At 47.1% G+C, this 27,950-nt stretch overlaps 12 protein-coding genes across 12 annotated transcripts; 7 read left to right on the forward strand and 5 right to left on the reverse strand.

Moving 5' to 3' along the window:
* Positions 1 to 46: 46 nt before the first annotated feature.
* Positions 47 to 1,717, forward strand: REX4 (3'-5' exonuclease; the record flags this gene model as incomplete). The annotated part of the gene is made up of 1 exon (XM_024469196.1): positions 47 to 1,717. One exon carries the CDS (start codon positions 47 to 49, stop codon positions 1,082 to 1,084), a length of 1,038 nt encoding a protein of 345 aa, XP_024322941.1. The 3' UTR covers positions 1,085 to 1,717.
* Positions 1,718 to 1,931: 214 nt separating this feature from the next.
* VC83_05577 (uncharacterized protein) lies at positions 1,932 to 2,881 on the forward strand. The gene is made up of 3 exons (XM_024469197.1): positions 1,932 to 2,177; positions 2,234 to 2,535; positions 2,582 to 2,881. The coding sequence occupies exons 1-3, from the start codon at positions 2,051 to 2,053 to the stop codon at positions 2,615 to 2,617; spliced, it is 465 nt and encodes a 154-aa protein (XP_024322942.1). The 5' UTR covers positions 1,932 to 2,050; the 3' UTR covers positions 2,618 to 2,881.
* Positions 2,882 to 3,255: 374 nt separating this feature from the next.
* On the forward strand, positions 3,256 to 4,452 carry RAD18 (E3 ubiquitin-protein ligase rad18; the record flags this gene model as incomplete). Its single annotated transcript, XM_024469198.1, has 2 exons — positions 3,256 to 3,751; positions 3,902 to 4,452. 2 exons carry the CDS (start codon positions 3,256 to 3,258, stop codon positions 4,450 to 4,452), a joined length of 1,047 nt encoding a protein of 348 aa, XP_024322939.1.
* A 361-nt stretch (positions 4,453 to 4,813) lies between these two features.
* Positions 4,814 to 6,224, reverse strand: VC83_05579 (uncharacterized protein; the record flags this gene model as incomplete). Its single annotated transcript, XM_024469199.1, has 2 exons — positions 4,814 to 6,125; positions 6,178 to 6,224. The coding sequence occupies 2 exons, from the start codon at positions 6,222 to 6,224 to the stop codon at positions 4,814 to 4,816; spliced, it is 1,359 nt and encodes a 452-aa protein (XP_024322940.1).
* A 291-nt stretch (positions 6,225 to 6,515) lies between these two features.
* On the reverse strand, positions 6,516 to 9,381 carry VC83_05580 (uncharacterized protein). Its single transcript, XM_024469200.1, has 2 exons — positions 9,128 to 9,381; positions 6,516 to 9,078 (listed from the first exon to the last, which is right to left on the reverse strand). Exon 2 carries the CDS (start codon positions 8,960 to 8,962, stop codon positions 6,626 to 6,628), a length of 2,337 nt encoding a protein of 778 aa, XP_024323018.1. The 5' UTR covers positions 8,963 to 9,078; positions 9,128 to 9,381; the 3' UTR covers positions 6,516 to 6,625.
* On the forward strand, positions 9,382 to 11,379 carry CCA1 (CCA tRNA nucleotidyltransferase, mitochondrial). The gene is made up of 3 exons (XM_024469201.1): positions 9,382 to 10,470; positions 10,525 to 11,061; positions 11,114 to 11,379. The coding sequence occupies exons 1-3, from the start codon at positions 9,519 to 9,521 to the stop codon at positions 11,374 to 11,376; spliced, it is 1,752 nt and encodes a 583-aa protein (XP_024323017.1). The 5' UTR covers positions 9,382 to 9,518; the 3' UTR covers positions 11,377 to 11,379.
* Positions 11,380 to 11,813: 434 nt separating this feature from the next.
* On the forward strand, positions 11,814 to 13,689 carry VC83_05582 (uncharacterized protein; the record flags this gene model as incomplete). Its single annotated transcript, XM_024469202.1, has 6 exons — positions 11,814 to 11,913; positions 11,976 to 12,049; positions 12,103 to 12,262; positions 12,316 to 12,770; positions 12,818 to 13,273; positions 13,324 to 13,689. The coding sequence occupies 6 exons, from the start codon at positions 11,814 to 11,816 to the stop codon at positions 13,687 to 13,689; spliced, it is 1,611 nt and encodes a 536-aa protein (XP_024323016.1).
* Positions 13,690 to 13,923: 234 nt separating this feature from the next.
* On the reverse strand, positions 13,924 to 17,058 carry FIG4 (phosphatidylinositol-3,5-bisphosphate 5-phosphatase; the record flags this gene model as incomplete). Its single annotated transcript, XM_024469203.1, has 3 exons — positions 13,924 to 15,771; positions 15,819 to 15,919; positions 15,966 to 17,058. 3 exons carry the CDS (start codon positions 17,056 to 17,058, stop codon positions 13,924 to 13,926), a joined length of 3,042 nt encoding a protein of 1,013 aa, XP_024323015.1.
* A 435-nt stretch (positions 17,059 to 17,493) lies between these two features.
* VC83_05584 (uncharacterized protein) lies at positions 17,494 to 18,358 on the forward strand (the record flags this gene model as incomplete). Its single annotated transcript, XM_024469204.1, has 3 exons — positions 17,494 to 17,525; positions 17,581 to 17,894; positions 17,949 to 18,358. 3 exons carry the CDS (start codon positions 17,494 to 17,496, stop codon positions 18,356 to 18,358), a joined length of 756 nt encoding a protein of 251 aa, XP_024323022.1.
* Positions 18,359 to 18,495: 137 nt separating this feature from the next.
* VMA8 (H(+)-transporting V1 sector ATPase subunit D) lies at positions 18,496 to 19,698 on the reverse strand (the record flags this gene model as incomplete). Its single annotated transcript, XM_024469205.1, has 7 exons — positions 19,677 to 19,698; positions 19,068 to 19,618; positions 18,966 to 19,014; positions 18,903 to 18,912; positions 18,815 to 18,855; positions 18,702 to 18,757; positions 18,496 to 18,651 (listed from the first exon to the last, which is right to left on the reverse strand). Exons 2-7 carry the CDS (start codon positions 19,356 to 19,358, stop codon positions 18,496 to 18,498), a joined length of 603 nt encoding a protein of 200 aa, XP_024323021.1. The 5' UTR covers positions 19,359 to 19,618; positions 19,677 to 19,698.
* A 215-nt stretch (positions 19,699 to 19,913) lies between these two features.
* SYF1 (pre-mRNA-splicing factor syf1) lies at positions 19,914 to 22,809 on the forward strand. The gene is made up of 3 exons (XM_024469206.1): positions 19,914 to 20,109; positions 20,161 to 20,331; positions 20,381 to 22,809. The coding sequence occupies exons 1-3, from the start codon at positions 20,050 to 20,052 to the stop codon at positions 22,616 to 22,618; spliced, it is 2,469 nt and encodes an 822-aa protein (XP_024323020.1). The 5' UTR covers positions 19,914 to 20,049; the 3' UTR covers positions 22,619 to 22,809.
* A 3,866-nt stretch (positions 22,810 to 26,675) lies between these two features.
* Positions 26,676 to 27,053, reverse strand: VC83_05587 (uncharacterized protein; the record flags this gene model as incomplete). Its single annotated transcript, XM_024469207.1, has 1 exon — positions 26,676 to 27,053. One exon carries the CDS (start codon positions 27,051 to 27,053, stop codon positions 26,676 to 26,678), a length of 378 nt encoding a protein of 125 aa, XP_024323019.1.
* Positions 27,054 to 27,950: the final 897 nt, after the last annotated feature.

Below are 27,950 nucleotides of genomic sequence, written 5' to 3' on the forward strand. Positions count from 1 at the left end.
CCAAAATAAAACCTTAGTATACGTAGCCTCGTTATTAGTAAGCGACATGTTTTCAGAGCAACCTTACTGCACGCCGCCGACTGGGAAACTTATACTACAACCTATTACCCAAATCAGGTTTGCGAAAGAAACGGAGTTTACGAGAATGGCACCTGAACTGTCTTCGAATTGGAAATTTCTTCAAGCAAAGTTGAAACAGGATCCGACGAATGAAAAAAAGTTAAAGGCACCGCCAACGCAAAGGCAACTAAACACCACTGCGAAGCGCAGGCGACAGGAAGCGAAGCAGTTACTTGGTGGTGCGCCGAGTTTGCCCAGGCCAGCTACGAAGCGGAACAGGATGAGCATTAATGGCCAGCCTCCTACGGCATCGCTTGCACTATGGGCAGAAGATAATGAAATCTCGGCAAAAGATCTTGCTGCGGCTTATGGAGATGGCGTGAAGAATGGCATTATGTATGGCGCAGAAGAAGACAAGGTTAACGAGGGCCTGGGAGAAGATGTGGAAATTGGACAGTATGTGGCCATGGACTGCGAAATGGTCGGTGTAGGAGGGGAAGAAGATCGATCAGTTCTCGCCCGAGTCAGTATTGTCAACTACAATGGTGCACAAGTCTACGACTCTTTTGTGCGCCCAAAGGAGTTTGTTACAGACTGGAGGACGAAAGTGAGTGGGGTCAGCCCAAATAACATGCCAACGGCGAGATCATTTGAAGTTGTCCAGGCAAGCGTCGCCGAGATTCTCAAAGATAATGTCCTCGTAGGACATGCCATCAAGAATGACCTGGATGTTCTGATGATAGGCCACCCCAAAAAAGATATCCGGGATACGTCGAGGTTCATCGGCTTCAGAAAATATGCCTCCGGAAGGACGCCGAGTTTAAAAAAACTGGCCATCGAAGTCCTAGGCGTTCAGATACAGAGTGGAGCGCATTCCAGTGTTGAGGATGCCCGCGCAACCATGCTCTTATTCCGAAGGTTCAAACAGCAATTCGACCTTGAGCACGCAAAGCGATTTCCACAACGGGTAAGGGTCGAGGGGAGGGGGGCAAAATCGGGAAAGAAAGGCAAGGGGAAGAAGTGAAGTGATAGGGTTTTGAGTATTAGTACTCCGGTCTGCTTGACAGTTCTGGGCTATGGCAATATTGCGGCTTCATTTCTGCGACTAGCCACAGGAATAGTCTCATACCTGGGCATCGCCAAGAGACGACAAACCCTCACATATCCGGACGCACGTACGTTATGGCGTGCTACCAAAGCGCTAAAGCCTTTGGTCAACGGTGACCTTGCTCACTCACGGCCACTCCCAGAAACTGCCCCGCCTATCCAACAGGTGATGTGGTTGTGTATGACGACTACCTTAACACAAAGCCACTTTGCGACTTTTGTCTCACCGTCTATGGATTCTCACCATCCTGCCGCCCATACCAACTTGCTCCGTTATAAACTGCGCATGCCTGCGGCTTCAACAGTATAGAGCCTCGATAGCTCCAACATGGTGGGGACCATTTGTATGTACTGGACGGTGTTCACCAAGTTGATGAATACTCGGGAGACACAAACCGAAAGTATGTAACATACGCGTGCTACGTTCGGTTCCGACGATACTATGTATTTGGAGTGTACTGGTGACTGACTACTAGGCAAGCGTTCATAGAAACTATGCTTGTAAATAAGACTTTATGATCAATGACCTTATGACGAGCCATTTTGGAGCTCATTACATGTGAAACTGAACAGGAGAGGGTTTCATGGCCAAAACCGTCCCCTCTCCTCTGGCCTGTGCACGTGTAATTCTGGCCCCAAGAATCAGGCAGAATAGTTACGTAGCATAATCTTAGCTTCCGGGGCCACGGCATAAGTAAAGGCCGTAGCCCCACTGAATTCTTCAAGTTTGGTTCGCGCTTGGGAATCACACACGCGCGTATAATTGATCACGTGAATTTGTGTTCCAGACGCGTTGTTCGCGACTGATGCTACGATTGGAACGAGCGCTGGGACATGACCGAGAGTTTTCAAAGTGCAACCCCAACAGCTCCCTACTTAAAAAATGCTTTCAATCCGGAAGAGCAGTAAGCATCGCGGGAAATGCACGCCTAACGCTTTGCCATGTCGTATCAACCACAACGGCAGGGCCGAAGTATCGAAGAGATACTGGACGCCTACCAAACGCAACGGTGGGTGACCCATGAGATTCCATCCCAGAAAGCCCAATGCTAATTTGCCTTTACAGATGGCAAGACCGTATCATACTTCCGTGGTCGCCAATTGCATGGAAGAACTGTCAAGATCCCTCCTCAATACAAAGGCGTCGTGCTTTCCACCACAGAGATACCACAGGCGGCCCAGGCCCTATCAGGGTCCCATTCATACACGAGTGATAGCCACGAGGAAGAGGATGCGGAAGCGGAGGGTATGATGGAAGAGTTGGCAGACTTCGACGAGTTCGTTATCTGGGGTCATGTAGCGTTGCCTGATGAAACTACAGACCCCTATCTCAGGGCAATAGAAGAGTACACTGCCTTTGCCGAAGTGGTATGTATCATTATCCAGTGCTACTACATAAGCTGACCATTCACAGGTTCATACTGTGAAGGCGAAAGTGGAAAAGAAATAGCATTCGATAAAGCCATTGGATGCGGGCGTACTGGAATGGGTGGGAGCTACGATTGTTAAGGCGTTTTGTATGTATGGCATTGGCAAATGGGTGGGAGCTACGATTGTTAAGGCGTTTTGTATGTATGGCATTGGCAAATGGATGGGAAGCGTTGTAATTTATCTTTGAGACTTTTCAGTCGATATATACTATAGAACAGCTCAATCGCTGGATTCCCGTGCAGCTCAGCAGGCTCCTCACGTTAATGTGATATATTATTCACCTGGAAACTTTACTATCGGGCAGAAAAATAATCCTGACATCTTAAATTTCAAACTAACGGATCTAAGCAGGCCCAGAAATAAATCGTACAAGTAATTATCCTTCCTTATGAGCGTAAAAACATCTATAGTGAGTAGAGTACTCCATATTCATTTTTAGTCCTGGGGTTCATTGAGTTATGACGATAAATTATCGTTATCGTTATCGTTATCGCTCGAAATACTTTAACCACTCCTCACGGGGTACCGCGCTTCACATCCATCCCAAACGCGTTTCCTTTCAAATCGTCGCGTCAAAGAAATACGTGAATGCCAACCACTAACCAGCAAGCTTGCCATTTGCTTTCACGACAAATACAAGTGTTATAGCCGAAAGTTATGGCGACAATAGGGCCCCAAGATACAACTTTCGATGTGCCTGACCCCACCGATTGGAAAGGGACGGCTCTTCAAGGCTTTGCTGCTGTCGAGTCTCCCATGCGATGCCAAGTATGCAAGGAGTTCATGACGACTCCAATGATGACGAGCTGCGGACATACCTTTTGCTCCTTGTGTATCAGGAGATGCCTGGCGAATGACGGACTATGCCCTGCTTGTCGGACTCCGGATCAGGAATTGAAACTTCGAGCGAACAAGTGCATGGGCGAGGTCATCGAGTCTTTCAAGCAAATAAGAGGACCTGCCCTTGAAATTGCCCGAATGCCTCCAGTTCTTTCAGATCCGGTGTCACAGAAACGAAAACGTGATGCGAGTATTAGCAATAGCCAGGACCTCGAAAAGCGCAGAACAAGATCGTCAACACGCATAGCGTCCCAAGAACCTCTCGAAAGTCCCATGGAGGCCACATATATTGAGCAGTCTGACGGGGCTAGTGGTAAGGCCGTAGCACATTCCAACGTCAAAAGTGAAGTGCGGGACTGACAGGTGCCTTTCTGAATAGAAGACGGCCTAGTGGCTTGTCCCATATGCTCAGCTCGTATGAAGGAGTTTTTAGTTAACGGCCATATTGACACTTCATGTCCAGCGCCACCCAGCGACCACTCGAGCAGCAAGCCCAACAATATATCAAATCCTTCCATCACTACGAATTTCAGATTGCAACGGCCTACCTTCGAACCAACGCCTCTTCCAACCCTGAACTACTCCCTTCTTAGTGACACAAATTTGCGGAAGAAGCTCAAAGACCTAGGGATATCATCTATCGGAAACCGACCACCCCTCGAGCGGAGGCATAGGGAATGGGTAACACTCTGGAATGCTAACTGTGATTCCTCCAAACCTCGTTCCAAGGCCGAGTTACTGCGTGATCTAGAGACATGGGAGAGAACTCAAGTTAGCCAAGGAACATCGAGGAATTATACCGGCGGAGGGCTGCCGATCGCGAGCAAGGATTTTGATGGCGCTGCCTGGTCATCGAAGCATGGGCCAACATTTCGCAGTCTAATCGAAGAGGCAGCGCGAAGCAGAAGACAGAAATCAAGTGGAGAAGCCACTTCAACATCCGAACCAATTGGTGTGACAATCGACGTATCTGGAGATAACTTCAGCGAGGAGACTAATGACTGTGCCGATTGACCGGCTTCACATTCGCTTGGTCATAGTCTACTACAAGATCCCTCGCTCGTATGGGCGATTTTATACAAGAGAGACAGTCCAGCAAAGGCTGCCAAATAAGGGTACCATGATCCCCCCTTTCACAAAAATGATGCTCGCAGCACTCGCGATAGATATTGGATCGAGTCACGATCTCGTACAATTTATAAACGACTGAAAATGAGCAGGATGGCGACGAACGCTCAGTAGTTATCGGGGCATTCAATTCTTGTGATTGAGTATACATATCACCTCCTATCATAATAGCTGCTCGGCGACGTCATCCCAGAGACTCCCACAAAATATAGTCAGGGTGACTGTCCTTGACACCTTCTGTCAAGATTCACAGCGATAGTTGCTCCAACAATTTACTGCTCTCCTCGACTTGTCCCTCAGTAGTCTGCTTCGACTGACTCACGCGGGGCCCCACTTCTGTTTCCAGCGCCCCAAGTCGGCGCTTCGTCTCTGCGGCTTCCTCCTCCTCCTTGATTTCGTTTGAGAGTCGTTCGGCCTCCTTCTTGTCTCGATCTTCAAGTTCTAGGGCTTTTAGTTCGTCGTCCACCTCGCTCTCATCCACCACTCCGCCATTCGCCTCGGTGATTATATTACCGACTTCGTCAACTTGAGCCATTTGCTCTCCCAGCTGAGCGAGAACGTCATCAACCCTTTCAACGCCGCCAATCTCCTTATGTAGAGCTTTCAGCACGCCCGTGCTGCCCTCCATAATGCGCATAAGCTCAACTTGATCTGCTGCCTCACCAATCTTCGAATAGACCTCCTCGAGTTGACCGAGCACTGAGGATTGCTTAGCCAGCTGAGACTCGGCAAGTTTCTTGGATCGAAGGGCGGCAAGTGCAGAAACTCGGTTTTTGCGACTCACGGCGTCTCGGGCAGTAGTAGATAGATTATCAATTCTTGCGGCCAACGTACCCAACTGTTTCTCAATGTCGAACATAAGATTCTTCAGAGAAGCGATACTCGAATCTTCATGTGTTATCTTAGGAGGTTGGGCGTCAGAGTGAGACTTGAATTTTATCGTCTGTCCATCATAATCGGCCAATCCCTTGTCTCGTGAAATATACGTCAATAAGACCTCGAGATCTCTATGTGATATGTGACGCTTGTCTGTAAGGACATCTCCATAGTCTCGATAAAACATCTGTTTTGAATAGATCATATCGACCCGTGACGTATGATTGCCCATTCGTCGTTGAACCTCTCTCGTAGCAGCTTCCACATTTGACAGAACCACCAGCTCCTCAACAGATACTTTATCGCTGTCTCCATACCTGTCCATAAGTCCAAACTGCCTTAGGCCCCACGACACGGCCTGCCACGGCGTGCTGCTCCATGACCGTTGATATATGCTCTCTTGAGCACCCATGAAGCTCTTCAACGGCATCATCTCCTTCTTACCTGTGGCATCGCGCAACACAGCTCCCAGCGCCAAAGGGCGGCCCCATTCCCTTGTTTCTAAACCGTGCATGAGACTTTCATCAACTCTCAGCACCAAGAGGTCTCCAGTGGCAGGGACACACCCTTCCCGCAACGCAGACGCTAGGCCTTTCTTCCATGCCTCGACATTTGCAGCAAAGCCATCAGGATTTAAGCTTTGGAGCGCCCTGAAGTCCGAGTACAATGCTGGGAGTCGAGCCCTATCGTATCGTCAGCAGGGGACGCACATCCGTTACTCATGGTCCTTGTTACCTGCGAAACTGTTCATGCGTCGTCAAAAACTCAAAAAGCTCGCCCATAGTCAACAGGGCACAGGGGTCTCGGAATTTGCTTCCGAGATAGTCCCGTTTGTTATAGAGGGACCATATCATGACCAAATTGGCATACTTGTGACTGACTGCCTGGCTGTGTAGCCTTTATCTCAACATGTACCAAATGCACGTGATAAATGTGTTCCTGCATTGTGGCCATCAAATTCAGGTATACATAACAAAACCTGTCGACGTTTCAACACATATTGTCCCCAGCACTCAGTTCGATATCCCCATTGTTAAAAATGTGTGATCTTCCAAGTTACTACATACGAAGTAGCACTTGATAAATGAGACATTTGTTGATCCATGACGACGCATTATACTATGTACTATAAAGGTAAAAGGCTAGTATTTTCTACAGCGGGTTCAATATGAATAGAGTTAAATCATGAAAAATCATCCTCTTTAACTCCCTTGCCGCCTGTATCCTCTTGTACCATATGCAACGGTGCTGTTTCTAGGCTTCCCATTGTCGGCATGGTGGCACCTATGAGGCTATTCCGGTGCGTTCGCGCGTGTAATGTTTCGCGTCCTTCAAAAGTTTCGGTTTCAATATCCTCAGAAACCTCTTGAGCAATCTGGCCCTCGCCAGAGAGTGATGCCCTCTTCAAGTCTTGTTCAAGGCCAATCAAAAATTCGTTTGCGGCGATGAACCCCGATATTCCCTTCTTGCTCGCCGAGATGTCATATACGTTTCGGACACGGCCCAGCAATTTCTGAGCTTGAACATATTTACCTAAAATAAGCCATTTATCAGCGGCCAAGATATCCCACAATGCCGATTTTCGGGACCGGCTTCCCCAGCCTCCAGATCCTGTCCCCTTACGGGACCTGTAACAAGTCGCAACCCTCTCTTTCATCAGGGCATCTCCTGTTGCTCCAAGTATGTTGCTTTCGATTATCTTTGTTCCCCATTTGGCAGCAGCTTCCGAAGCTGACTCGCCGCGGATTTTGAGCAATTCCATACTCAGGGTAAGGCACCGCAAAGCCCCGTATGGTGAGTTACAACGTGTGAGGTACGAGTAACACGAAGCCTCCAGCATTTGATCAACAGATTCTATTCGGACTTTGGAGCTCATAGCCTGTGAGGCAAGAAGGGTGCTAACAGCAACCATCTCGCTGGCGGCTGCATAATACTTCCACGCTTTGTCGTTATTGAAGTCGGACCTCAACAGCTCGTACACTGACTGCGCTAATTTCCAATCGCGTAACATGAAGGCATAGTCGGCTAGCTTCCGCATTATTGATTCCGGTGTATCAGGCTGGTAAAACCCATGAACGGAGTCATAGTTATTGCCGGACCCACCAGCACCTGGACCCCCAGAAGATGTCTTGGAGCTGTTGCCAAACACCGTCCACTTCTTAGACAGGCTCATGAAGCGGCCGCTAATCCCACGGCGCCTCGATGCAACTTGGCCATTCCATGTTGATATGCACCTTTCCATTGATGGTACTACAGATTGAGTAACCATCTCCCGAATGAACGTGGTAATCGCTGTAGCATCCGACTCAAAAATGCAAGGAGGAGTGATATCTAGTCCGTCTTGGTCTTCTCTTGCTTGGATATCCAGCAGTTCCTCGGTAGCTGACATCCACTCACAAGTAGGAAGAGGTATGCTATCGTCATCTGTGGCGACGCAACGACTGCTTCGCAGCCTCAGAAGATGGCAATGCAGACCAAAATGACGTTTCATCTGGTCGAACAAGCTCATTGCCTTGCCGATATCGTCTCGTTCTTCGTCATGCACAAGAACATAATAGCGTAAATACTCGCCATTAACCCATGGCGGCAATCGCTTTTCACCCCTTGTTGCCTCTTCATAGAGCCGACGGAGTTCTTCTATCGGGTTGGGATTGCGTGAACTTATTGCAATGATACACGCAACTGGATGGCAGAATGTTTCGTGTGGAGCCAGTGGCATCCCTGACAGGAGCCTCCTCAGGTACAACGAGTAGAAGGGCGATAATTCGGATTCAGCTGTGGGTAAATGTCTTCCAGCCAGGTGGTCTTGATACCCAACACCAGGGAAATTCTCTGCGTATTCCAGGTGCAAGTCAACCACATTCTCAACAGCCTCTATATTTCCCCCTGTCGCAGTAAATTGATCCTGGGTGATATGCTGCTCATTCTTCTTCGATATTTGCGCAGTTGAACTCTTTAGGTTTCCTGAATGTACGGGACGCTCGTATTCACTCCCAAGCTGCATGAAGCGCACTGAGAAGTCTTCGCAGACCCTGCTTGCACCGATGCTATCCCGAATGATTACTTTCCCCTGGACATGGTCGCCAAATGGTCGTAGCAGCTGCCACAGACCTCGGGAAAACCCCTTTTCCCCAATAAGGTCGTCTGTGTCTTGGGACGGAAAAACAGCAATATGGGGTACGAAAGCGTGTGCTATCAGTGGCCTTGGGTCGTCTCCATGACTGGCAGGCCCGTCGTGTGGGGCGCCTTCGTGAGGTGTTCCCCCACCAAATATTGACCCAGAAGGTATATTCGGGGTCGTTATACCTGCACTAGGTGACAGAGGCCGTGAACCGGGCGGTGTTGTCGCCGCAAATAGGACAGAAGCAGCAGCGTTGGGCCTGTATGGTAGACTTGATATAGAAGAGGCTGGGGATTGTAAATCTGTATTATCTCTTGTTCGCGGTAGCCTCGCTGGCGGGGAGCTGGCTGCTTGGGAGGGCGACTGTCCATGAGGAGCTCCATCATTGATTGATGTCATGAAGGCCAACCGACCCGGGTGTTGGAATGTGTGGGGTATGCGGTTCGGAACAGATATGGGCTCGATCCTCAATTTGAAGTCTCATTCGAAGCTGAAGTTATCAACTACCAGCTGTGCTACATGGTCAAGTCAGCCTCTTTCATTTCGTCTATCTGTGGGAACAACCATATGCTGACGAGACAGGACTACCTTACAAGGCATGCTCTGGATTTGAAGACGTAGATAGCAAGAACGAAAGAGTATAAATCAAATGGCATCGTATAGTGGCTCGAAAGATGCTGCGACTGCGGGACTGCGGGGACTGCGGGCTATGTCAAGACAAGAGGTCGTAGTTGACGATCTTTATGGAGCCATTTACTATTCACACCCGTCAGCGAATTAAGGTTCCTGTACTCCACGGGAAACTTCCAGGTACAGTACATGTTCCGTTCTACCCCCCACCAAATATTTCAAACAGCTCTCTCTCACCCATCTCTTCCCCTCTTTCGGAACCTCAACTTCTACTTTGCGCTTCAGTTTATACCTTAAATATAATGAGGTTTCTTCTACACCTTACATGACTATCTCATATTCGATACCCCCACGCAGCCTCATATCTTGCTCTACATTATCATCAGTTGGGCGATCGCTTCGCCTTGTGACTCAACAACCTACCTCCCAAAAGCGCCAAAGTTCGCACAGAAACCGGGGCTTCAAGAAGTTCCCACGAAAAACCATCATGGCCAGCGCCAGCATGGGTCAGGCGACTTTGCGTCCTGGGGATGTCGTAGCAACTGCTCGAATTACGCTTACCCCCCAGGAGTCCAAACTACGAAACCTGCTGCTCGATGTGGCTCGGTATATCGACGAGTCAAAAGAGATCAAGGAGCGGCTGGAGCTTCGATTCGCCGGGGGCTGGGTGCGGGACAAGCTTCTGGCTATTCCAAGCAATGATATTGATACTGCTATAAATTCAATGACGGGCTATGCGTTTAGCCTCAAGATGAAGGAGTACCTCGATCTCCCAGAGAATCGGCTCAAGCATGGGATTGAGAATGTCTCGAACCTCCACAAGATAGCAGCAAATCCAGAGAAGTCGAAACACCTCGAAACCGTCACCACGAAATTATTGGGCTACGATCTTGATTTCGTGAACTTGCGGAAGGAGACATATACTGTTGATAGCAGGAATCCACAGATGGAATTTGGAACCGCAAGAGAAGATGCTTTACGCCGAGATGCAACTATCAATGCGCTGTTTTACAACATCCACACAGACGAAGTGGAAGATTTCGCAGGAGGTCTAGCAGACCTTGACGCAAGGCTAATCAGAACTCCTCTTGAGCCTCACCAGACCTTCGTCGACGACCCGCTTCGCGTCTTGAGATTAATTCGTTTTGCAAGTCGGCTCAGTTTCAGAATAGACACAGACTCAGAGCTATCCATGGGTGATCCGGCAATTTTAGACGCTTTAAAACTGAAAATCAGCAGAGAAAGGGTCGGCGTGGAGATGGAGAAAATGATGAATGGTCAGTTACTCCGAGACTTCGCTTGTCGAGTCTTGATGCTAAAGAATGTCGCAGACAAAAACACCCGTACTGCTTTTGACCTGATTGATCGGTTGGGCCTGTACACGACAATATTCACTAACCCCACTGCAGAGCGATTTCCCCAGGTGGATACTAGCAATTGGAAAAATGCATATAACTGTCTCGATCTTATCAAGTCTAACGAGTCTCCCGCCTCCATTTATAAGCTACTTGTTCGCTCTGATGAATCTGAAGCTGTTGCTTGGGTCCTTGCAGCATTATCACCTTGGGCGTCTCTTGGGTCCCCTCCCCGACCCCCTGGAGGCAAGCTACCGCTTCCATATGCTACATTTGCTGCGAGGGAAGGTATCAAGTCAAACAACAAAATTTGCGATGTTGTTACGGGTGCTTCCAGGCACTTTCGCGAAATTATCGACCTAAAGGCAGCTGTACTGGCAAAGGAGTCTCAGGTATATGAACGTGACACGCTGGGCATGACAATTCGTCGATGGGATGCCAATGGTGGCCAATGGAAGCTCCACGTCGTTCTAGCCATACTTGTGGAGTCTATGGGGACTGATGTCACTGCTGGTATGCCTGTGTCCTTGTTTTCAAAAAGAGAAATTTACTAATTGTCTGACAGGATACGATACCTTTCTTCAACAGTGGCAGAAGTTTCTGGATCATATTATTGACATGGATTTGTTGGAGGCGGCAACTTGTAAACGGATTATAGACGGCAAACAATTATCAAAGGAACTCAAGGCTAAGCCAGGGATGTGGATGGCAGCAGCGTTGGATTTGGTCATGGCCTGGCAATTCCGCAACCCTACAGAGACAGATCCTCGTGGTGCAATTGAGGAGGTAATGAGGAAGAGGGAGGAGCTTAGAATTCCCATTATATAGGCAATTTTATGTTCTTCAACGACCTTTTTGGTCATAAATACTTTCTTGGTTAGTATTGACTGATAATAATATCACGGACAGGTTGCAGACTAAATGTTGCGTTGGGTGGGTGTTGATTTAGGGGTAGTAGTGGTATGTTGGATCTTGGTAAATTTACAGTAACTTACGGAAATGTTGGTCTCTGTCGTCACGTGGTACACGCATCTTCCCAAAATATGAGCTTTGGCATTGGAGATCTTGCTGGTGGCCTCATTGTCCATAATGTAAACTACGCCTGCACCAGATAAACTCATACCTACAGTACAGTTGGGATTTCTTGTTGTTTGAGCGAACAAACCCTACGCCAAATATCCCAAAACCGTCAACCAACATCGAATCTCCCCCTAACTCCTCACACCACATAAGCACCACGAACTCACACACCGTACCTGCAAAATATGACCTTACTGTTTAGTGTAGCCCAGAAAATTGTTACAGAACAAGTTAATAAAGGGGCTACTATTGATGATGTTGACACCTTGGTTGTACCGTTAGATGGTAATGAAGCCCAGACTTTGACGTCCTCCTTGAACCAGCGTTAACGAACTCATGCTTGACAGCTCTACCACCAAAATATAGCGTTCGGCAACTGAATGATGGGCTTATTCAGTTACCGGTATCCTCTCAGGCCGAGGTGAGCAATACGCACTCCATGCTTCATATCCCACTAACAAGGTTATGTATCAGAAAACAGCCAAAGCTGCAATTCTTGAACGCTGCCTGCAAAGTCGCGAAAGACTGAGCCTGGAAGATGGCAACTCAGTGGCTCCGCAGGAATTAATAGCCTGGCTCATGGAAACTATACGTCCTGATGGTGCATGTTTCCTCGACGCCTCGTTTGATGAAGGTTCCTATACTCACAATCCTGCTTCAACTGGGCATTGCTAACAATTTTATCAGCCAATTCTGCGGAAATAGAGAAAGCAAGAGAAGAATGGAAGTTCACGTCTATATTCGCCTTGAAGTCCATAGACCTTTTGATATCATACGGCTTCATATCAGAAGCAAGTACTATGTCAGAGGTTTTGTTGAGTTTGCTTGCCTTTACTCAGCTGGGCGATACCTGGAATTCCAAACCAGCATATGACATTTCAAAGGGTGCATTAGATCACCAATCACAGGAAGTACACACAGGGGCATTTATCGTCGACTACGTTCTAAAAGGGTTCATACGCCCTTTGTTCGCGAAGTCAACCCCACAGACAATAACATCCCAGGGAAGAAAGGCACCAAATGAGAACCTGGGGAATCGAATTACTGAGGTGCCAAGCAGCCCTGACGCTATATGGAAACCGTGGAAATGCAGAGATATCCATGCAGTGACGGTGTTTAAGTGGGTGGTCACTACAGCTGATGTAAGACCGCAAGTCGTCGAGCATCGTCAAGAACTAACTCGCACCAGGAGGACCTGATATCCAATAACTGGCATTTGTTCATCCCGCCCTTGATGACTCTCTTAGATGACCCTACGACTTCTGTGAGAGCATCGGGATTAACCATTTTATCTGAATTCCTCAAGAAAACTTCACCAAGAATGCTCGTCCAGACGGGCCTTAGGGATTTGCTAGAAGAAGCGCTCATGCCGACTCTATCATTTCTACCCACCCTAACTCCCGTCGCAGAGTCGCAGTTGCTACTCAAGAAGGCATATTCAGCTCTCTTGGAGTTGGGGGATATTCGATACGCCTCCGAGGATAGTAAACCCGAGAGGAATCGGTTTTATGACAGACTGATGCGTGAAGGGGTTATTTATGGGATTCATCATTGCGGAGATATAACGATTATACTGGAGCTATTACTGGCCGAAATGAGCGAAATAATAAACCGCCTTCACATTTACTCCGCCAAACATGCTAAGGTTTGTAAGATTTCGAGTTACTTGGAGTAAACAAACTAATGTTCAAGCAGGATATCCTGCCATTACTTTCAGCTGTCCTGGTGGATCCATTCGCGCCTTCTAACCCTGCTCTTCTTTTACGAGGAATAAAGACTGTTCAGACCACAATCCTCAATTGCTGGCCAATACTCTCGGAAGAACATCATCGCGTTCAGATTGTCAAAGCGCTGTCTATTTGCTGGATAAATCTAACCGAAGAGATTATGAGCAGTGCCAGTGAAGATGTAAAACACGAACTTGATCAACTCAAGCAGGAGCTGCAAATTTCGGCCGCATTGCTTTTTAAGTCCACTGGAGGAACAGCTGGCCAAGAAACGGCCCTTACAGATGCAGTCAATGTCTACCCTGATCTTTCTAATTTATTTAAACTCGAATAGAATAGAATGTATCATATACTCAATATTGGCCTATAAACGCCTAGACCTTCGTTGCGGACAGGTACAAGCTGAATGCAATGAATATCGCAATCTGGCACATAAGCCGTGTCCTCATGTGAACTTTCAGGCACATGAAGTGTATTCCGACGCAAGGCCCAAGATTCCAGCTACCGTTAGAAGGACTCGAAATCCATCGCTTTTGTCACCAACATTCAACACATGATATGGATACATTCAGTCAATAGGTTGCTGCTTGAACAATGATTTCCCGTTATGCCATTTACGGTATGCTTTGTACCTCTTCTTCTGGGCATCTTCATTGGTGACTGTGAGAGGATTATCGGGGACAGTTAGAAAGTCGGAAAAGTCTCTCAAATCCTCCTCAAGGGTATACGAAAGAGAGTTCGATTCCTGCCACGCGCCACTTACATAATCCAGATATTCGACATCAATATCTGCTGGCGTTTCAGTTGAAACGACAAGTGGTAATGTCTGCGGATGATTAATGTACCGCGCATAATCTTCCGCTTCTTGATCCGTGACAAATGGATTCAGGGAATCCTGAACGACTTGCTTGAAAGTCAGCGGGCCCGTTTTGGATAAATCAAGCGCTGGCAACTTCTGGTTTGATTGTAATAAGTGGATATTTGTAGACCGAGGTTCCATCACAGTTCCATGGCTCATGGAAGCTTTCTCGTCGATAGGCTGAAGCCAGCGTTGCCTTGGTGTTCTTTTTGTGGCTCCCAGGCTGACAGAGGTGTCATCGTCGTGCTTGTCCTGAGGATCCAAATTGGCAGCTCGGTTTTTTACCGCTTTTTTGTCGGGCACTTCTTGGTTTATCTCTGTTCGAACTCTGAATGGACTCAGGTCATACCTCCCTTCTTGGGCAGACCTGACGGGTGTGTAGCGTACAGTCGAATTCATATTATAAGAAAATATTTTCAAGAATGAGGAAAGAGCGAGAGGTTTATAATACTCGAGCCAGTAATCGTCAAAATTATGGAGTGTTTCGTCAGTGGTTCTCGATGTTAATAACAGTGCATCAGTTGGCATCTTCCTTTCGGCCAGATATTCTGGGGTGTACCAGGAGATGTAGTTGCGACGTTGTTTCCCAGACCAAGCTCTTGGATCAGCATGGTGCAGGTAGTAATCGGTTACTAGATCCCAAAGCATGGGTTGCCCTTGGGTAAAAATGTAATTGCCGAGGAAGAGGTTGTATGCTTCTTGCCGCTGACCATCGAGAAAAGAGTTGTTATAGTACCTCTTGAAACTTTCCACCATATCCCTAGAGTGACTTGTCCACTGGTTTATTTTACGATATGTTTCCATGGTATTGACAAGTTGAGAGCCTCCATATTGAACAGCAATGGTGTCGCCATGATCATGATACATATGGGTAAAGAGATTGACAGCGTCCGTATCATAATCAATAGAGGTCCCGGCAATAATGCCCAATGCGTGTAGCTGATATCCTAGGGCTCGCTTTCCAATAACAAACTGGGCTGCGTTGGTGCGATCAAGGCAATCGATGCAGTTAGTTCTTGCAACCCCGTTCTGTACTGTAGGGAGAGTGGTCTTGCCGTCTCCATTCCGAAATAGACCGGTAGTGGTAACAACTTCCTCCGCGATAGCTTCAAGTGTCCCAATAACATCTTGGTCACGGCTTTTAGACGCTCGGCTCATATCCCATGCCTTGTGTATGATTTTTTTACCCTCCGGCAGGGACTGATTTAAATATTTTATGGCACTTGTGAACTCATGCAATAACTTCGACTCGCGAGGAATCCTCTCACGAGACTTCACGAGGTTAAGAACGTAAATTGGGGCGCCGTATCGCTGAAACAAGTTGTCAAAATGAAGGGCTGCCGCGCTGTAAAACGGGTCTACCAGATTCAGTTCGATGGGTGGCTTTGGTGTCACTCCAGTATTATCCTGAGTCCAGTATAGGGGTATGCTTCCTCGATGTTGGACGTATGAAGTATAGTTTGGACTGGCAAAGAGTTTGGGACCCGGCGCATGGAACGAAGTGGTCAGCCCCTCGGCAACTATTTGCTCAGTTTCGACATCGTTGGCAACGTAGCCCTAGGCAATATTTAGTGAGGAACTAAAATATATATGGGCGAGCTTACCAGATCATTTGCCCCGCGTTTAAGGAACCTGGCCCCGGCAAAGAATCGCGATCTTCTTGCAATGATTGTAATATGCACGGTCCGGCCGTATATTGAAAGGGCTGTAGGGTTAGCACGTATTCGACAATGATATATGTAGTGCCATACCTGCTTGATCCATGTAGCCATGGATTATTGGAAGACACCAGTCGTAGGTGTTCTTCAGTGCCACTGTAGCAGGCCTCAACAAGTAGTTGTTCCAGACAAACATGTCATTGTATTCAGGCGGGTATGGGCGAGGAAGGTTTTGAGTCGTGGCGGCGCGTTCCTGTAAGATATTGTGTTGGAGTGTGTGCGTTATATCGTATGAATAGCTGAAGTAAAACGAAAGGGACAAGTCAAGATTATTCAAAATCCCCAAAAATCTTGTCTCTTCCGCGTTGCGAGAATCTGGTTTGAATCTGGAATTCTGCGAAGTGACGAGAGGCACAAGTTCCGTACCATCTATTTGGTAGACATAATGCCCCCCGATCATGGCTACTTGGCTTCTCTTGGTAATCAAAAGCATATAATAAGTCCCGGTGAATCGAACAAAACCGAGTAGGCCCCATGTGCTGCATTTGAGCTTCATCCCCCCAGTGCTTTTATTGCCGTCGCCCACGGCACTTAATAATTCGCTCATCTCTTTTTTCGTGTACACGATGTCATCCTCTGCTACGCTTAGGTTCCCAACGTCCGAATTACGGTCGATTTTTAGAATCCGGAATCTCTGGTCCATGATATCGGCCCCCACGATGTAGTATCTCGTCGCTGTTTCGTATACTGTGAATTTGTGCATCTTACAAATCGCATGGTCGCCAGGTTTTTCATGCACCGCGCCTTTACCCCTCCTTTGATCAAGGCTGGGACCAGCGAAACTTTGGGAAGAGCCCGAAATCGCTGGATCGTCATACAATCCATTGTCCTGGGCAAACTTGGTAGATGAAGGCTGACTGGCATCTTCGACAGGTTTTGGTAGGTTGTTGTGGAGCGGGGACAAAATCGGCTCAGTCGGAGGGTCCCCCGCAGCGAAATAATTAGAGGTAGACGCTGGCAGAGGGTGCATGGCAGGTGCTGATCCAAACGTGTCATCGGTTGGCTGTGCACACTCACAGGTTTCATCCTGGAATTGTCCCTCAGAGTCCTGACGACCCAGCTGCCCCGAGGATCGCGACGATCGTCCCCGCGATTCTTCGCCGGTATCATCAGAAGCTCCTATCATGTTGAAGGTGCCTCTTCTGCACACAATCTAGTCAGCTACTGGCGCTGTCGTGTTTATCCGTTGTGAAAACTGTTTTGCCATGGTGTGGTCAAAGCATAAGCAGATTTCGCAGTTGCCTTCCAAAGATCCTGTAAGGAATATTCTGCATGCCAATATTTAGAACATGCTGGCAATATAGGGTTTGTTGATCTGAAAATTTATGTATTTTAAAGGGTGCTGTAGACCGCGAGGGGCCAAGTGACGTCTAGCCATCAAGGTTGTCCAGCTTTGAAGTCGGCGATCCCAACGCACGGACCATGCACGATTAAGCTACAATAATCGAGCATGCGCGAACTTACTAACTACCATAACCATCTCTGCTTCTTCACAATCCCCAAAGCCTCAACACAAACCTCACCATACATCTCTGCCTTTGCAGATTGCAGATTTTCTGCAATGGCTAATATATCTCCCCCTCCAAGCGCTACGTACGTGTCATTGCACACCGACACGTTTTGTTTCGCTACTAACCGTGATATAAAGCGTATATGTCCGCAACCTGGAAGAACATATTAAGGTCGATCAACTGAAAGAAGCGCTCACGGAGCTGTTCTCGGAATATGGCGAAATTATAGATATCGTTGCGAAGACAAATTTAAAAGCAAAGGGCCAGGCTTTCGTCGTATTTGACACTGTCGAATCTGCCCAAAAGGCTATCGATGAAGTCCAAGGCTTCGAGCTTTTTGAAAAACCCATGCAGCTCGCGTTTGCAAAAACTAGGAGTGATGCCACGGTTAAGAGGACCGGCGACGAAGAAGAATACGAATCTCACAAGAGGAAGCGCCTCGCAGAGAAGGGTAAGTGATACTGATAGTATTTCGGAGAAGGTTACTGATTCGAAGGATTATTAGATAAGAAGAAGTCCGCGGAGGCCGCCGAAGAAGCCAAGAAGCTGAAGATTGCAGTGGCAGCTGCTGGAAATGCTGCAGATATGACTTCTCGACCTATCAAAGCAACAAGAGGCGCTGGCTTACGTTCCTCAAATGCGGCCACCAGTGTAGTGGTTCCGGATGAATATCTTCCTCCGAACAAGATCCTCTTCGTACAGAATGTCCCCGATGAGTACGATATTGATGCTTTAACCAGCATCTTTGGAAGGTTCGAAGGATTTCGGGAAGTTCGCTTGGTCCCAGGTCGCCGTGGTATCGCTTTCGTCGAATATGAGGCCGAGGCTGGTGCTATAAGTGCGAAGGAAAACACAGCAGGTGTGGCCCTGGGGGAAGCTGGCCAGGCAATAAAGGTCACTTATCAGAGGCAGTGAAAAAAAAAATGTTTCTGAATGTCAAATTGATACTATGAACAACACATATAACCTTATAATGTGTGCCTTTAGGCGCAAGCTTGCCATATGACAGGGATTGCCATCCATAACACATTTCGAAGCTATTTAACAATTGTTCAGAAGATGACGTCCGCATCTTCTTGCTCCCCAAGAATATCCGCATTGCCCGAGAGTCCGTCGTCGCCGCCGTCGTTAGCAGCGTTGTCTTTTTCCCTTCTTGCTGCCATCTCAGCATCGGCTACGGCGACGTCTCTTTGCTTCTTGTTCGCAACCTAAACATAGTGTAAGACAACGTAGATAGACTATACGAACCCAAGCCTACCTTCTTAAGCCGATAAAATTCTTCTCTATCCAGCTCATCGAGCTCGGAATTAATATCTAGGGAGGGTTAACGCTGTCATCTCGAATGCTGGTGGGAATACGGCCTAAACTGACATTTAATCGTATTTTCAGTACGCGGAATGATGACATGTTCACTGATATAGGTTAGCCAGGGTTGATTGGTAAAATGACATTTACAGACATGGCATTCACTATGACGGTCAGCAAAACAGGATTGAGAGAAGGGGGTTAAAATGCAACGAACCTCTGCGATTTACAACTTTGATAACCTCATCCAATATCACAAAAGCTGTCTTCAGTCGAAGGTTAGATACGCTCATACGAGGCTGTCAATGGAAGATGGTACCTGTAAACTGGCAAGTTCAACCAGCGTCTCAACAGCTCGGGCGTACGTTTCCCTGCACCTTTGGACCTGCTGGCCCCCCTTTCCTAAACCCGTCAATCCGAAATCGTTGTTTCCTTCCGTTGTATAGCTTTCAAAAGCAGGCAGGAAAACGCCAGAAACATTCTCTTGCTTTGTTCGGATACGAAAGCGTGCAGATTTAGCAGACTCCTGAACCTGGTAACCAATATCGCCGCCAACAGCATAAGTTACTTCTGCAAGTGAAAATGCCGCTATCTGCATAACTCGTCCCATTTTGCGCTTGGCTTCGTCAATTCGACGGGTTATCTCTAGCAAGGAGTATCAGCGGAGTATCGAGATGCGACTCGTTAGATGCTACCTCTGAAACGTCTGGAGTCTGCTGTTAGCTAAGTTGAAGACCACAAGGTAAGGAATACATACTTCGTTAATGCCTCGCTCTTGCGCTTTAAGAGACTGTGACCTGTCTCGGCTCCCTTGAGTTTGGCCTTCATCAACCCCAGCGTTTGCCTCGTAGGGAAGACAGCCTCTCGGTCCTAAAAATAAGCTGTGTTAGCCAGCACTTCGTGACACTGAGCACGCAGGTTATATTACCGTAGCTCCCGACATTTTCAGAAGGAATATAAAGTACTAGAAGGAGTGCAATGGCCGTTACGGAGAAATATTTACTCCAGCTAACTTGATTGTCTCGCTGAGTTGTTTACAGCGGACATTATTCGAAGCACAATACAAAGCAAGTGGACATGCCTGGGGGGTTGCTCCCAAGGTAAGGATACTGCCTCACCGCCTAACCGATACGGTTTAGCGTGGTAAGCGCCTGGTCCTGTGCCACACGCGTCTTCAGAATTATAGCTTCATTAGCTTTAATATCAATCATCGAAAGGACATTGACACAGGTTTCTCTTAGGCATCATCAGCGCGCCCGGCGCGGCATTTCCTGCGCGTAAAGTGGCCGAGGACTGAAATCATGACCGCTATAATGAAGCGTGGAAAGGTTTCGTGGGGACAACCTGATCTATACCTCATTGTATGTATTACCCTCACTCGTGGCTGTTGGGCGTTACTGACTTCGAGGCAGTCTGAAGAAGATACGATTTACGAGCAAGATATACTCCGCGACCCTGAAAGCATCAAGCCGTGGCTGGGATATATAGATTTCAAGTTGCGACATGGGAGTTTACACGAACAAGCATACGTCCTCGAACGTGCGTGCTTGCAGTTACCACGGTCATATAAGCTATGGCGAATGGTAAGGATGATAACATGCAAACTATTCTGGGCAATGCTAACTGTACCAGTATCTCTCTATCAGAACGAAGCACCTTCGAAAGCTCAACCCAGCCATCTTCGCAGCAGAATTTGCGAAAGTGAATTCATTATTCGAGAAGGCTCTTGTTCTCTTAAACAAAATGCCTAAGATATGGGAGATGTATCTTCAATTCCTATTACTTCAGCCACTTGTAACACTCACACGCCACACATTCGATAGAGCGCTACGAGCGCTACCAATCACTCAACATAACAAGATATGGGCCCTCTACCGACCATTCGCAAATTCCGCAACTGGACAGACGGCCGTTAAAATTTGGCGACGATACATGCAAATACACCCGGAAGATGCAGAGGACTTCATCGAACTGTTGGTCGAAGAGAGGCTTTACACGGAGGCGATTAAGATGTATATGAACATTCTCAACAATACAAGGTTTCGAAGCAAGCATGGAAAGGGTCACTACCAGCTCTGGAATGAAATGATCGACCTCCTCGTTACTCATGCTAGGCTCGTAGAAACGGGATACGAAAATGGCATTGATGTTGAAAGCATTATCAGAAGTGGCATTGAGAGGTTTTCAGACCAAAGAGGCAAGCTATGGTCTGGCCTAGCTACATACTGGATCACCCGTGGAAGCTTTGAAAAGGCAAGGGACATTTTTGAAGAGGCAATAATAACAGTCATGACTGTTCGCGACTTCACGCTGGTTTTCGATTCATACACGGAATTTGAAGAATCAGTTATTGGGGCACTGATGGACTCTGCGGCCAGTCGCTCAAGCAGAGGAGTTGTGGACGAAGACGCAGATTTTGATTTAGATATCAGAATGATGCGGTTCGAGCAACTAATGGACCGACGGCCATTCCTCGTGAATGATGTCCTATTACGGCAGAACCCCAACAATGTGCCTGAGTGGGAGAAACGAGTTGCTCTCTGGGGTGACAACAAGCGTGAAGTAGTCCAGACATATACCGACGCCATTGCTGCGGTGCAGCCGAAGAAAGCAATTGGCCAGTTTCACGAACTTTGGGTCAATTATGCTAAGGTTTATGAGAACGGCGGGGATTTGCGAGACGCTCGGCTAATACTGGAGAAAGCCGTAAAAGTCCCTTTTAAGTCAGTTGCAGAGCTAGCAGAGTTGTGGATAGAGTGGGCTGAGATGGAACTGAGAAATGAGAATTTCGAGGGAGCTGTCAATGTCATGGCCAAAGCAGTACAGGCACCGAAACGATCAACGGTGGATTATTTCGACGAAGCACTCTCGCCACAACAGCGAGTTCACAAGAGCTGGAAACTTTGGAGCTTTTATGTCGACCTTGTTGAGAGTGTCAGCACTCTTGAGGAGACTAGGAACATATATGAAAGGATATTTGAGCTTCGAATCGCCACACCGCAGACAGTTGTCAATTATGCAAACCTTTTGGAGGAAAGCAAATATTTTGAAGAGTCATTCAAGATCTATGAACGGGGCTTGGATTTGTTCAGTTATCCTGTAGCCTTTGAACTCTGGAACTTATATCTCACCAAAGCTGTCGACCGGAAAATTAGTATTGAACGGCTACGGGATCTTTTCGAGCAAGCTGTTGAAGGATGCCCTCCACGTTTCGCCAAAGTACTGTATCTCATGTACGGTAATCTTGAGGAGGATCGGGGCTTGGCACGACATGCAATGCGCATATATGAGCGCGCCACAAGAGCAGTCTCTGATGAAGATCGGGCAGACATGTTCAACTTTTATATTACGAAATCCGCGTCGAACTTTGGGCTGCCCTCCACACGACCTATTTACGAGCATGCCATTGCTGCCCTACCTGACAGCGACGCCAGAGACATGTGCTTAAAGTTTGCCGATATGGAGAAGAGGTTGGGTGAAATAGATAGGGCGAGAGCCATATACGGGCATGCTTCGCAATTCTGCGACCCGCGAACGAGTCCGACCTTCTGGTCCAAATGGGAAGCCTTCGAAGTTCAACATGGAAATGAGGATACGTTTAAGGAAATGCTACGCATCAAACGCAGCGTACAGGCCCAGTACAACACAGACGTCAACTTTATTGCTTCCCAGGCTCTGGCAAGGACTCATGCAAGCCCCAACGGTAAAGGTGACGACAATCATGAGGATGCCATGGCGGCCCTGGAACGAGAAGCACGTGCTCCTGTGGGGTTTGTTGCTGCTAGCACTGGCCCACCACAGTTCAAAATTGCTGCTGAACCGCCTGTGGTTTGGAATCCAGATGCAATCGATGTTGATGGCTTAACGTAGGTCATGGCGTAACGGGGGTAATGGCGTAACGGGGGTATGTATCTTTACAGCTAAATTTGTATACAAAGATACTTATAATAACGAAAATAAAATAATTAAGGGTTAACCCTGTTATATATAACGTAACTCGTGGGACGGATGGCATAACGGGACGCTTTGCCAGAGCCACCCGCAACCCACCAAAATCAAGGTCACATGACCAAAATTAAAACGTTAATAACTTTTGTAATAATGCTTATAATGCTTAACGTAGGTCGTGGCCATACCGGGGCCATGGCCATACCGGGATGGTGGGGTAAGCCACCCCTTCAAAATATGAGCAGCTTCAAAAAAATTGAAAATAGTTCTACCATTACCATGCTAATTCATCTATATCACTGTCAAATAGCTCCTCCTCACTCCCATCATCAATTAGATCAATTATAGATGTTGTAACTTGTGGAGTTGTTGATATTTTCGACTTTTGTGATGTAGCTGTTGTTGCTGCTTCTGCTTCTGCTACTTGCGACTGCAACTCCTCAGTTGTGATGTGGAATTGACCCTTCAAAACTGCTCTCTTGCCCTTATTTTGTACTCTGCGCTTCTGAATAATTGAGCGCAAGTTATCCGTCTCTCTTTGCTGTAACGTAGGTCGTGGCCAGACCGGCTACATGGCCAGACCGGCTATTTCAATTTTACAGGTAAATTCACAAGCAAATACATATCACGTGATATATAATTCAAACTGTAATAATTACTTTAATTGACTTGGTAGAGCTTAATGTTCTTAACTTTAGCTAATTTATATAACGTAAGTCGTGGCGTAAGCGGCGATCTGGCGTAAGCGGCGATAAGTAACCTTATATACAACTTTGTATGGAAAGGTACTTCTACATCCAAAACTAAAACCTTAAATAGCTCCATGGATAAAAATCGTTAGGCTTAGCTGTTCAATATTTAGGTTCTATATATAGGCCTTTACCTAATATAAAAACGCTAGTATTGCTAGTGTCTTTTTGCAATGCTAATTTAAGGGTTAAGTTTTCCTCATACAAATATTTGTATGAGCAATCTTCTCCTACTAATAGAAGCATAATAATCACACTAGCAATACTAGCGTTTTTATATTAGGTAAAGGCCTATATATAGAACCTAAATATTGAACAGCTAAGCCTAACGATTTTTATCCATGGAGCTATTTAAGGTTTTAGTTTTGGATGTAGAAGTACCTTTCCATACAAAGTTGTATATAAGGGTACTTATCGCCGCTTACGCCAGATCGCCGCTTACGCCACGACTTACGTTAACCTCTACTACTGACTGAGCTCAACTCCCGAGTCTCAGGAGCCAGGACTCGGCTAAGCTGACTAGTGACTTGGCAGACCCCATCAAATCAATCGGCCCAGGAAACTCGACCAGCTCAGCAAAGCCGACCAACTCAGCAGAGCCGACCGACCCAGCAGACCCGACCGTCACAGCAGACCCGACCAACTCAACAGACACAAACTCACAACCACAACTCCAACTACCTAAGTTACCACTTGGGCAAGATTGGGTGCCACGGTTCATTCAAAGACATCCTAACTTATGTGTTAAGCTAGGAAGAAGGGTTGAGGCTCAAAGGATGAATGGGGTCACAAAGCAGGTGTTGAAGGCGTGGTTTGACGCATACAAGAGCCTCACAACAGAGCAAAAAATCGAAAACTACAACACCTACAACATGGATGAGACTGGGTTTTCAATTGGAACAATGCAAAAGAATTATCGTGGATTCAAGCCTTAGGACGCGTTTTCAGGCACATCCAGGAAGGCAGGAATGGGTCTCTGCTGTTGAGTGCATCTGCATGGATGGAACAACCACCGACCCCCTCATTATCTTCAAGGGACAGAATATACTACAGAGCTGGATTCCGAAGGAGGTTATAAGCAAATGGCACTTCTCTGCAAATACAAAAGGGTGGACAAGCAATCTTCATGGATTAGAGTGGCTAAAACGCGTTTTTGAGCCTTCTACAAGAGCAAAAGCAACACTTCCAAATGGACAACTACAACAAAGGCTCCTTATTTGTGATGGCCATGACAGCCATATAAGTGGGAGCTTCATATCACACTGCATACAGAATCGCATATCGCTACTTATACTACCTCCTCCACATACCTCTCATTTGTTACAGCCACTTGATGTTGCAATTTTTGGACCTTTGAAAAAACACCTCACAACAGCCCTCTCACACCTTAATGAGGCGCAGCTCCTACGCATACAGAAAGCAGAATGGATGGATGCATAACGTAGGTCGTGGTCAGACTGGCTACATGGCCGGACCGGCTACCCCACCAAAATCCAGGACCAGACCACCAAACCACCAAGTTAGAAAATCGCAAATAATTCAATTACTACAGTGCCAATTCATCCAAATCGCTATCATATAGCTCTTCTTCACCCTCTCTGTCTATTTCCTCAATTGTAGCTTCCTCTATAAGTCGTGGTGTTGTTCTAGGCCTCTGTGAAGCTGTTGCTGTTGCTGCTTCTGCTTCTGCTACTTGCGACCGGAGTTCTTCTGTAGAGATGTGGAATTGACCCTTCAAAACAGCTCTTTTACCCTTTTTTTGCTCCCTTCTTTTCTGAATTATGTTGCGCAAGTTATCCGTCTCTCTTTGCTGTAGTATGTGGCGTGTGTTAAGCCGCTCTGTCTCATCTGCTAACTTATGAATATATTGCTTTGTGGGAGTGTTGAGAATGCCATGACTTATTGTAGTAGACAGAACTGTATTTGCTTTGTGAAGTGTTTGAAAATCAGGTGGGCTGCTCAGTTATTCAAAATACTTTGTCAAAAATGTCATGCTCTGTAGGTGTCCTTTGGCCGTTCTACTACAACGTCTGTAGTAGGAAGCATAGCTGCGCGAATGATTGTTTGTGGCTGGAACGGCTGTAGCCCACTCCCTCTCCATGCAGAATTAATATTTGAATTTGAAAAAGCAGCTGCTCTTGCTTGTATGTATGCATCCATCCATTCTGCTTTCTGTATGCATAGGAGCTGCGCCTCATTAAGGTGTGAGAGGGCTGTTGTGAGGTGTCTTTTCAACGGTCCAAAAATTGCAACATCAAGTGGTTGTAACACATGAGAAGTATGAGGAGGTAGTATAAGGAGCGATATTTGATTCTGTATACAGTGTGATATGAAGCTCCCGCTTATATGGCTATCGTGGCCATCGCAAATAAGGAGCCTTTGTTGTAGTTTTCCATTTGAAAGTGTTGCTTTTGCTCTTGTAGAAGGCTCAAAAATGCGTTTTAGCCACTCATATCCATGAAGATTGCTTGTCCATCCTTTTGTATTTGCTGAGAAGTGCCATTTGCTTATAACCTCCTTCGGAATCCAGCTCTGTAGTACATTCTGTCCCTTGAAGATAATGAGGGGGTCGGTGGTTGTTCCATCCATGCAGATGCACTCAACAGCAGAGACCCATTCCTGCCTTCCTGGATGTGCCTGAAAACGCGTCCTAAGGCTTGAATCCACGATAATTCTTGTTGATTGCATTGTTCCAATTGAAAACCCAGTCTCATCCATGTTGTAGGTGTTGTAGTTTTCGATTTTTAGCTCTGTTGTGAGGCTCTTGTACGCATCAAACCACCCCTTCAACACCTGCTTTGTGACCCCATTCATCCTTTGTGCCTCAACCCTCCTGCCTAACTTAACACATAAGTTAGGATGCCTCTGAATGAACCGTGGAACCCAATCTTGCCCAAGAGGCAAGTTAGGAATGTGCTCTTGTTGAGTTTGGGTCTGTTCAGTCGGTCGGGTCTGCTGGGTCGGTCGGGACTGTTGAGTCAGTCGGGTCTGCTGGATCAGTCGGGTCTGCTGCTGGGCCGGTTGGTTTGATGGGGTCTGCCAAGCCACTAGTTAGAAATAGCCGAGTCTGCCAGTCTATGGCAGGGTTGATGGGTTGGTAGTTGACTTGACTGAGCTGGTCAACTCTGTAACTTAACTAGGTCGACTCACCTGGGTTTGGAAGACCTGACACTTGTGTAATATCCGATGGCTAGGAGCGTAACCACTTCCAGTAAGCTCCTTAATCCACTTTAAGAGGATAATTTCTTAGTTTTTTGATAGGAGCTGATGGGGTAATTGCGCTTCTGCTTGTGTAAGTTATGCTGCACACCACTAACACGTCTACGCACAGTGTCTGGCCTTAGCCCTAAGGCTACAGCTGCAGCATTTGCAGATTTGTATTTTCCAGTCTGTATTCCTAAAATAGCTTCACAAAGTCGAAAATCACGCTCCTGAGCCTTTATACTCCTGCGCTTGACCATTGTAGTGTTGGTGGTGGTGGTTGGTTTTGGTGGTCTGGTCCTCAATTTTGGTGGGGTAGCCGGTCTGGCCATGTAGCCGGTCTGACCACGACCTACGTTATGCATCCATCCATTCTGCTTTCTGTATGCGTAGGAGCTGCGCCTCATTGAGGTGTCTTTTCAAAGGTCCAAAAATTGCAACATCATGGAGGTAGTATAAGTAGCGATATGCGATTCTGTATGCAGTGTGATATGAAGCTCCCACTTATATGGCTGTCATGGCCATCACAAATAAGGAGCCTTTGTTGTAGTTGTCCATTTGGAAGTGTTGCTTTTGCTCTTGTAGAAGGCTCAAAAACGCGTTTTTAGCCACTCTAATCCATGAAGATTGCTTGTCCATCCTTTTGTATTTGCAGAGAAGTGCCATTTGCTTATAACATCCTTTGGAATCCAGCTCTGTAGTACATTCTGTCCCTTGAAGATAATGAGGGGGTCGGTGGTTGTTCCATCCATGCAGATGCACTCAACAGCAGAGACCCATTCCTGCCTTCCTGGATGTGCCTGAAAACGCGTCCTAAGGCTTGAATCCACGATAATTCTTTTGCATTGTTCCAATTGAAAACCCAGTCTCATCCATGTTGTAGGTGTTGTAGTTTTCGATTTTTTGCTCTGTTGTGAGGCTCTTGTATGCGTCAAACCACGCCTTCAACACCTGCTTTGTGACCCCATTCATCCTTTGTGCCTCAACCCTTCTTCCTAGCTTAACACGAAGTTAGGATGCCTCTGAATGAACCGTGGCACCCAATCTTGCCCAAGTGGTAACTTAGGTAGTTGGAGTTGTGGTTGTGAGTTTGTGTCTGTTGAGTTGGTCGGGTCTGCTGAGTTGGTCGGGACTGCTGTGTCGGTCGGGTCTCCTGGGTCGGTCGGGTCTGCTGGGTCTGTCGGGTCTGCTGGGTCTGTCGGGTCTGCTGCTGGGCCGGTTGGTTTGATGGGGTCTGCCAAGCCACTAGTTAGATATAGCCGATTTGCCAGTCTATAGCAGGTTTGATGGGCTGATGGTTGATT

The sequence above is a fragment of the Pseudogymnoascus destructans genome (genome assembly GCF_001641265.1).
Source record: "Pseudogymnoascus destructans isolate 20631-21 unplaced genomic scaffold scaffold_14, whole genome shotgun sequence".
Taxonomy (NCBI): Eukaryota; Fungi; Ascomycota; class Leotiomycetes; order Thelebolales; family Thelebolaceae; genus Pseudogymnoascus; species Pseudogymnoascus destructans.